The sequence below is a fragment of the Carlito syrichta genome, unplaced genomic scaffold (assembly GCF_000164805.1).
Source record: "Carlito syrichta isolate Samal-C Ts95f unplaced genomic scaffold, Tarsius_syrichta-2.0.1 Scaffold309094, whole genome shotgun sequence".
Lineage (NCBI taxonomy): Eukaryota > Metazoa > Chordata > Mammalia > Primates > Tarsiidae > Carlito > Carlito syrichta.
This window is the reverse complement of record NW_007253190.1, coordinates 37,683-47,531: the sequence shown is the minus strand read 5'-3', so window position 1 is coordinate 47,531 and position 9,849 is coordinate 37,683. Positions and strand designations below refer to the sequence as shown.

Sequence of the window (9,849 nt, the reverse complement as noted above, 5' to 3'; positions counted from 1 at the left end):
CAGTTCCTTGTAGGTCCAAGATGTTAACCTTTTGTCAGACCTGGAGTTGGCAAATACTTTTTCCCAGTCCGTAGGCTGTCTCCCTGCTCTCTTGATGGTTTCTTTGACTTTGCAAAAGCTTGTTAGTTTAATAAGATCCCACTTGTCTATCTTATCTCTTTTTAAAAATTTTTATTTATTTATTATTTTTTTAATCAATATTTTTTATTATGATGTTGTGGGGTAGAGTTAAGAGTTAGGTATACAAATATACTTCAATTAGGCCCCCTTGTTGATAACAGGTGTCTCCCTGTCCCCAGACAGATGTTTACTACCATTAGTCACACCCCCCTTCCCCTCCCCCTCATAGTTTCCCCCACCACTGTCAGTCATTTTCTTATGGTAGTGCATTGCATGATCAAGATTCACTATATGAGTGAGAACATGTGATACTCAGATCTTTGTTTCTGTGAGAGGTCACTCAGTATTATAGACTCTAGTTCCATCCAGGTTGCTGCGAAATTCATGATTTTGTTTTTTTTTTATGGCTGCCTAGTATTCCATCGTGTATATGTACCACATTTTTTTAATCCAGTCCTTTTTGATGGGTAGCATGGTTGGTTCCAGGTTCTTGCTATTGTGAACAATGCTGCGATAAACATACGTGTGCAGGTATCTTTTTGATAGAGTGATTTGAGTTCTTCAAGGTATATTCCCAGTAGGGGGATTTACGGGATCATATGGGAGGTCGATATTTAGAACTTTTACAAATCGCCACACTGTTTTCCACAGAGGTTCTACTAGTTTGCACTCCCACCAACAGTGTAGGAGTGTTGCCTTTTCACCACACCTTCTCCAGCAACTATTATTTTTGAGTTATTGATAATTGCCATTCTGACTGGAGTTACGTAGTATCTCAGTGTGGTTTTGATTTGCATCTCCTTGATGATTAGTGAGGCTGAACATTTCTTCATGTGTCTGTTGGCTGCTCAGATGTCTTCCTTTGAGAAGTGTCTGTTCATATCTTTTGCCCACTTTATAATGAATTACTTATTTTTTATAGAGATTTGGGGTACAAGTCAGGATTAACTACACAAGTAGGCTGCATGCAGGTGAAGTTTGGGCCTCCACCTGCTTCTCTAAGTATGGTGGTCTCCAACTCTATCCAATTTGCTGCAGCGTTCGTGATTTTATTATTCTTTATGACTGCGTAATACTCTATCATGTATATGTACCACATTTTCTTTATCCAGATCACTTTCAGTGAGCAGTAGGGTTGGTTCCATGTCTTTGCTATTGTGAATAGTGTGGCTATAAACATACATGTGCAGGTGTCTTTTTTGTGGAATAATTTATGTTCTTCTGGGTGTATTCTCAGGAGAGGGATTGCTGGATCACACCAGGTGCCATAAAAGCTAAGATAGACAAGTGAGACTTCATCAAACTGGAAAAACTTTTGCACAGCAAAAGAAACTATCAAGAGAGTGGAGAGACAACCCACAGAATGGGAAAAAATATTTGCTGATTATATATCTGACAAAGGCCTAACATCCAGGATCTACAAGGAACTCAAATGAGCAGAAAGGAAAAATAAAAACCAAATAACCCAGCCGGGCTCGGTGGCTCAGCCTGTAATCCCAGCACTTTGGAGGCAGAAACAAGAGGATTGCCTGAGCCTACAGGTTCGAGACCAGCCTGGGCAACTTGGCAAGACCTCATCTCTACAATAAATCAAAAAGTTAGCTGGGTGTGGTGGCGCACGCCTGTAGTTCCAGCTACTTGGAAGGCTGATATGGAAGGATCACCTGAGTTCAGCAGTTTGAGGCTGTGATGGCTGTGAGTGTGCCACTGCACTCCTGCCTGGATGACAGATTGAAACTCTGATTCAAAAAAAAAAAAGCTATTTGTCTTAATGGAAATAATAAGTACACTTTTAATGGTGTCTTTCAGAAAGCTGAAGTTGATGGTAGTTTAAGTGATAGCCACGTATCTCCTCCAGCCAAACGCACTTTGAAACAACCTGATTCTGTTTGCAAAGACAAATCAAAATCACGAAGTACTGGTCAGCGAGAGGAATGGAACATATCAACTGGACAGGCCAGGTGAGAAAGGAGAACTCATTAATTGTTTTTTCATGGATTATTTGATGTGATTCAGGGCTGATAATTAATGCTAATTTTCTTAATTTGTAAAACAACTAGTATCTTATAAATACTTATAAATTGTATTAAGCTTATTTTATAATTTTTATATATAATTTTATTTTTTCTAAACATATTATAAAATATATTTGTTTTTTAAAGATATAAGGTATGTGTAAGATACAATGTATGTATAAGAAACTACTCTTAATTTTGATAGGTCTTGAATATGTAAACGTTTGTCTTGAAAATTTAAATAGCACATGGTTAGAATTATATTTTTTATATGAAAATAAAAGTCTTCCTTTTCTAAGATGATTAAATATTCTACTTGAAGTGATACGCTAAAATATAATAGTCCATTGTTTTGTTAAGCCTGGCCAGGCCATATGTTCTTTGAGCAATGGCTGCCATGTTTTCCTGGCTTTGGCCCCCTCCCCCGCTTTAGGTAGGTGAATCTTTTCTCTCCCTCTCTCTAATTTACAATCTAAATATATATATTTATAATGAAACTTCAGGTTATTTTTTTTTTTTTTTTTTTTTTTTGAGTTGGAGTCTCACTCTGTTGCCCAGACTGGAGTGCAGTGGCCGCTTCCGGCCACCGCAGCCTTGACCAGCTGGGCTCCGGCGATCCTTCCTCCTCAGCCTTCCGAGTAGCCGGAATTACAGGCATGCGTTACCACACCCGGCTGATTTTTTATTTATTGTAGAGATGAGGTTTTGCTGCCCAGGCGGGTCTTGAACCCGCGGGCTCAGGCAATCCACTCACCTCAGCTTCCCAAAGGTGTGGGATTACAGGCTGAGCCACCGAGCCCAGCTGAAACTTCAGTTTTTTTGGGAAACTTTATTTTTTATTTTTTTTAATGTTTTATTTTATTTATTTATTTTTTTGAGTTGGAGTCTCACTCTGTCGCCCAGACTGTAGCGCAGTGGCCGTTCCCGGCCACTGCAGCTTCGACCTGCTGGGCTCTGGTCATCCTTCCGCCTCAGCCTTCCAAGTAGCCGGGATTACAGGCATGCACTACCACACCTGGCTGATTTTTTGATTTATTGTAGAGATGAGGTCTTGCTGCCCAGGCAGGTCTCGAACCCGCGGGCTCAGGCAATCCACTCACCTCAGCCTCTCAAAGGCGTGGGATTACAGGCTGAGCCACCAAGCCCGGCTGAAACTTTAGTTTTTGAAGAAATCTTTTCATCTCTCGTCTTCTACTTAAATTTGTCTGTGTGAAGCTCAATGTGTATCAGGGAAACTTTTTCTTTTCTTTTTTTAAAATTTTCCTGCTAATAGCTAATGCAGTCTCTATCAGGGAAGCTTAATTTTAGTCAGTTTAAAAGTAGTAAATGGTAATAATTTAATTTAGATAGGATAGGCACACACACGTTGAAAAAAGATTTAAGCATTGAAATCAGAACTTTTAGCTTCTGTTTTTTATAAATTTTCTTTTTTTCCCCCTTCCCCCTACATTTTTTTTTTTTTTTTGAGTTGGAGTCTCTCTCTGTCGGCCAGACTGGAGTGCAGTGGCCACTCCCGGCCACCGCAGCCTTGACCTGCCGGGCTCCGGTGATCCTTTCGCCTCAGCCTTCCGAGTAGCTGAAATTACAGGCATGCGCTACCACGCCCGGCTGATTTTTTGATTTATTGTAGAGATGAGGTCTCGCTGCCCAGGCGGGTCTCGAACCCGCGGACTCAGGCAATCCACTCACCTCAGCCTCCCAAAGGCACGGGATTACAGGCTGAGCCACCGAGCCCGGCAGCTTCTGTTTTTTAAAAAAAAATTTTTAGTTGCCGATGTGGAAGTGCTGATTATAAACAAAAATAAAAGGGAAGTCTTTTGTTTTCATTTCTTTTTCAAGTCTAAAAGCATTTTGATTTTATATGTGTAGGTAAATTCTGGATACTGTTACTCTTTAGCGAAAAAAATCTTTGGGATTATATAGACTTTGTCTAACAGTGTACATTTAGTATTCCCTAAGAAGTCTGTCTGTACTTATTACCAGTACTCGTATTTTCCAAACAGGTACCACTCATTTTATGTTTTAAATTTTGTGTTGTCTGGAAGCTAAGTAGAAAAATACATGAATCATTTTCTTTTCTTTCCCACACTCATACATCTGTGAGATGAAACAGGTCTGGATCTTTATAATGATGTTATAATGAGTACTGACATTTAATTATACTTTCAGATTTCATCTACCTGTTGTAATCTGTATCCTGCATTTATTAAATGAGTGAATCAGGCTTCTTTTTCTAGATAAATGTTCCTAAAAAAGGTGTTTTTTTTTTTTTTTTTTGAGTTGGAGTCTTACTCTGTTGCCCAGGCTGGAGTACAGTGGTAGGCTCACAGCCACCGCAGCCTTGACCTACTGGGCTCAGGCAGTCCTTCCATCTCAGCTTTCCAAGTAGCTGGATCTACAGGCATACATCACCATGCCTAGCTAAATTTTTGATTTATTGTGGAGACGAGGTCTTACCAAGTTGTCCAGACTGGGTTCAAACCCCTGGGCTCAGGCAGTCCTCTTGCCTCGGCCCCTCAAAGTGCTGGGATTACAGGCTTGAGCCACCGTTCTCGGCTCCTAAAAAAGTTCTTTACTTTTTTTTTTTTTTTTGAGTTGGAGTCTCACTCTATCACCGAGACTGGAGTGCAGTGGCCACTCCCGGCCACCGCAGCCTCGACCTGCTGGGCTCCGGTGATCCTTCTCCCTCAGCCTTCCAAGTAGCTGGAACTACAGGCACGCGCTACCATGCCCGGCTAATTTTTAAAAAAATTTTTATTGTAGAGTTGAGGTCTCACCAAGTTGCCCAGGCAGGTCTCGAACCCGCAGACTCAGGCAATCCACTCATCTCGGCCTCCCAAAGCGCGGGATTACAGGCTGAGCCACTGAGCCCGGCAAAAAAAAATAGTTCTTTTCAAAGACACGAAACCTCTGCCTAATCATAAGAAAAACACAAGACACATTCTAGTAGAGAGACATTCTACAAAATACCTGACTAGTACTTCTCAAAATCAGCGAGGTCATCAAAAACAAGAAAAGTCTAAGAAACTCACCGACAATAGGAGCCTAAGGAGATATGGCTAAACGTGATTATAGTATTCTGGATGGGATCTTAGAACAGAAAAGGACATTGGGTAAAAACTAAGGAAATGTGAGTACAGCATGACCTTTAGCTGATAATGATAACGTATTAATACAGTTTCCTTAGTTGTGACTAGCGTACCATATCAATGTGAAATGTTAAAAATAGGGAAAACTAGATTAGGGTGTATGGGAACTCTGTACTATCTTTGCAACTTTTATGTAAATCTGAAGCTATTCTAAAATAAAAATTCATTTAAATTAAAAAAAAGTCATTTTAGTGTTAAAATTTGACCTTTAGGATGATTTTAACAGCTTATTCAAGTGTAAGTAATACACTAGATTTCCCTTGTTAGCCCAGAAGGCCTTTATGTACATTGTTCTTCATCATGTTTTTCATATAAAGAGGCCTCAAAAACTTAGGGGAGGGAAGAGGAGATAGTTATGTTTCTCTTTACGTGCCTTAGAGTGAGACATTCCTTTTTTCAAAAAAATACTAAGTACATTTTACCAGGTATAGTAGCCTATGCCTGTAATCCCCCCTATTTGGGAGGCTGAGGTAGGAGGATTGCTTGAGGCAAGGAGTTCAAGACCATCCTGGGCAACATAGTGAGACCCCCATTTCTGTAAAAAGATAAACAATTAAGTATGTTTTGAATAAAAATTTTAAATAATAAATACTAATAAATTTGCTTTTTCTATTTTGACAGAAGGATAATGTTTAGTAGTTCACACAATTTTAAAAAGCTTTTTGAGATAATTTAACTAAGAATATGAGTAAGCACTACACTTTTATTGTTATTTTATTTTTGACATGGGGTCTCACTTTGTTGTTTAGGCTGGAATACAGTGGCACAATCATGGGTCATCGCAGCCTCCCCTTTCTAGGCTCAAGAGGTCCTCCCATCTCAGTCTTCCAAGTAGCTAGGTCTACAGGTGTGCACCACCATGCCTGGCTAATTTTTTGACTTTTTTGTAGTGATAAAGTCTTATTATGTTGCCCAGGTTGATCTTGAAATCCTGAGCTTAAGTGATTTTCCCATCTTGGCCTTCTAAAATGCTAGAATTACAGGTGTGAGCTACTGTGCCTGGCTTAATACTATACATTTAGAATTACAGTCTTCTAGTGTTTTATTTTTTATTTTTTGCTTTTTCTTTCAATTTTTTGTAGAGACGGGGGTCTCACTATGTTGCCTAGACTGGTCTTGAACTCTGGGGCTCACCTTAGCCTCCCAAAGTTCTGGGAATACAGACATGAACTACTGTGCCTACCTGACCTCTTTGAGTGTTTTAGATGGTTTCAGAAGAAAAATGCTATTTATTAGATTCAATAGAATTGAATTTTAAGGATAACTTGTAGTTAAAAATATTTTAGATTTTGAGGTTGTGTAAATACCAAAGTCAGGAATTATTTGAAGGCTCATATTTGTTTTTATGTCATGAACCTGAGAATCCTGATTCCTTTATTTCAGTAATCTGAGTTTTATGCACATCTAAGGTAAAATTATTGAAGTCCTTTCACAAAAAATAATTTATTATGAATAGAAATTCATGTAAAGAAAAGTGGAATATAGGTGAGAATTAGTATTACCTATGTAAAACATTTTTTTTTTTGAATAGGAGTCTCACACTGTCACCCAGGCTGGAGTGCAGTGGCATGCTTACGGCCACTGCAGCCTTGACCTACTGGCCTCAGGTGATCCTTCTGCCTCAACCTTCTTAGTAGCTGGAACTACAGGCACATGGCACCATGCCTCGCTAATTTTTTTTGATTTATTGTAGAGATGAGGTCTTGCCATGTTGCCCAGGCTAGTCTTGAATCCCTGGACTCAGGCAATCCTCTCACCTCGTCCTCCCAGAGTGCTGGGATTACAGGCATGAGCCACTATGTCTGGCCAAAAATAATGAATTCTAAAGAACTTTGCAAAGACCATGAAATTCTTTAAAGCAATTATTGTTGATTAGTGAAACAACTTTTACTTTTGGAGTTAGGTAATTGGATGAAGATTGAGGTAAAGGTGGAGCTAGAACTTTTGAGTCCTCATAAGTGATTTGGATAGATTATGAGTTTTCTTTTGGTGAGAATTTTTGATTTATATATTTGTCGGCCCAAGTTTGTCAACATAATTTTTTTTTTTTGAGTTGGAGTCTCACTCTGTCACTGGACTGCAGTGACATGCTCATGGCCACCTGTAGCCTCGACCTTCTGTCTAAGCCTTCCAAGTAGCTGGAACTTACCCCAGATGATAGAGCTGTGTTAAAAGATACAGGAACTACTTTGAAGGGGCTTGCATTGGCCACATCTGATATAATTTGAGTAACAAAATAAATAAGGAGGGTAAGGAATTATGACATATACAATAAAATAAGAATCCATGAGTCCATACTGATATAAATGAATGGGAGAGAGAGGAAATTTCTTTTTTTTTTTGAGTCGGAGATTCACTCTATCATATAGGCTGGAGTGCAGTGGCATGCTCATGGCCACCGCAGCCTCGACCTTCTGGGCTTAGGTGATCCTTCCACCTCAGCCTTCCAAGTAACTGGAACCACGGGTGAATGCCACCACGCTTGGCTATTTATTTATTTATTTATTGTAGAGATGAGGTCTTGCCAAGTTGCCCAGGCTGGTCTCGAACCTTTGGGCTCAGACATTCCTCTCACATCCCAAAGTGATAGGATTATAGCCGTGGCCACTGTGCCAGGCCTAACAATTTTAATGACTGATATTTTTTTCTAAAATGAGGACTTTCTGATAAAAACAATCTTTAAAAACATTTTTGTCTTATGTAGGAATTCATAAATATGCACACTAACATTGTTTATACCATTTTGTCAGCTGATATTTATTTAGCTACTAGACATTTATCTAGTCTTTTATTTAACCTGGGTGATGTGTGTGTGTGTGTGTGTGTGTGTGTGTTCGGAGACAACCTGGAGTATATTGCATGCATTTGATATCTCTAGAGGAATAGAAAGGTGTACTCTAAGATACAGACAGAATCAAGTCTTTGATAAGACTACATACACTTGAATGTAGCTTGCTTGAAAATTTCCTTTTGTGGTCAGGTGATGAGGAAGTAGTGAGGAAAGGCAGAAGTGTAACCACCTGTGTTGGACTATGGACACATTAGAATTGAATAGTTATAGTGGTTGGGTAAGATCTGTCAGAACTGAGGCTTTTTCTGAATTGAGATTTAGAACCCTCATAAATCACTAAGTGCCTTGGGTTTATGTGGGAAAGGGAGAATAAGTAATGATTTTTAAGTCTGGTATTGCATTGGTGTGTGCCCCAGATAATTAAATCTGTAGAAAATTCAAATGTTGTAATCACCTAATGTAAAGTGAAACTTTCTATTGATAAAATTTAAAACACAGAGATACAGGGGAAAACGTCTTATCCACCTTCCTTTTTAAGAATAAACAAAGGAGTTAATCCACCTCATTTCACTAAGTGATTGACTTTTGGGAATGTTGATATACAGAGACTTAGACTCATATGTTATATTGTCTGAACAGGCCAACTCTTAAAATTTCAGTATTCTCTTAACACATCCAAGTGATTCATATCCTTTCTCCATTTTCCCCCTCCTTTTTATAAAGAGAAATGATAATGGTGAAATTTTTACAATAATCTATGACTGTGGGGATCATTGGATACATCAAAAAGCAAGTTTTTTTTTTCTTTCTTAAAACAGATACTTTATTAGCAACAAAATAAAAGCCAAGTAATCATTGTCTTCCTCAGAGCAGACAAAAATTTTATTGTGCTTTTTCTTCCCCAGTTGATGTTGCCATTGTTCAGAAAACTTTTAGATTTTTTATGTGGAATGACTTTAGGGTCTGCATCTTATTCTTTTGAGTAATTTAAGTGTGTAAAATTTCATCCATGTGACTTTGGGTATAGCCAAAATTCATTTGGCCCCAAGACTTCTGGATTAACTGATCAAACTAAGTTAATGCTGTGTTGGGTCTAAAACCAAAATGTATTTATGAAGTAATAAAATAGATTTTTCTATGTGGTTTAAATTGGATTTTGAGAGTGATTCTGGAGAATTCCAGAAGTGTATTATGCAGTGGCAACATTGTCAGATATGGCATCAATTTGTTCTATGCCTGAAGAATAATGTACATTGTATACAATGTTGCTAAAAATGAAATGTTTTCCAAGAGGTAGATATTAGGATTAGATCATTTTTTGTTGTTGTTTTCTGAGGGGTGAAGGGGGCTGAATTTTTTGTGTTTGTTCCTTGACAGTCTAAAGATGCATAATAATTTTCATTGTTCATACATTTTAGTCATCTTGACTGTGGCCTTTATTGGGCAGGGGCATTGTAATATATAGTATATTTATAATTAACATTAAGAGTGCTGGAGTAACCGAAAACATTAGATTATTTTAGTTAAAAGCTTGTGCAAATCACATAGATAAAAGACAGTCATATATAAGGGAAGGACATTCGGAGAATTTTGTAATTGCTGGATGTTTCAATAATATCTTAATTTACATTGACAGCTCTTATATAGCAATTTAGTTTTTGTTTTTGAACTTTCTGATTATTATAAGAGGTACTGTGACTTTTTCTTAAGTCTTCATCGTTTTTTTTTTTGAGTTGGAGTCTCACTCTGTCGCCCAGACTGGAGTGCAGTGGCC

At 38.3% G+C, this 9,849-nt stretch overlaps 1 protein-coding gene across 1 annotated transcript in view; it reads left to right on the top strand.

Annotated features, from left to right (window-relative positions):
• LOC103269164 (ATPase family AAA domain-containing protein 2B-like) overlaps positions 1 to 9,849 on the top strand; it is a gene marked incomplete at its 3' end in the record, with an annotated part of 64,201 nt that overhangs the window by 21,377 nt on the left and 32,975 nt on the right. The window contains exon 2 of the mRNA XM_008066746.1: positions 1,930 to 2,081. Coding sequence (XP_008064937.1) covers positions 1,930 to 2,081 — 152 coding nt within the window. The remainder of the gene's footprint in view (positions 1 to 1,929; positions 2,082 to 9,849) is intronic.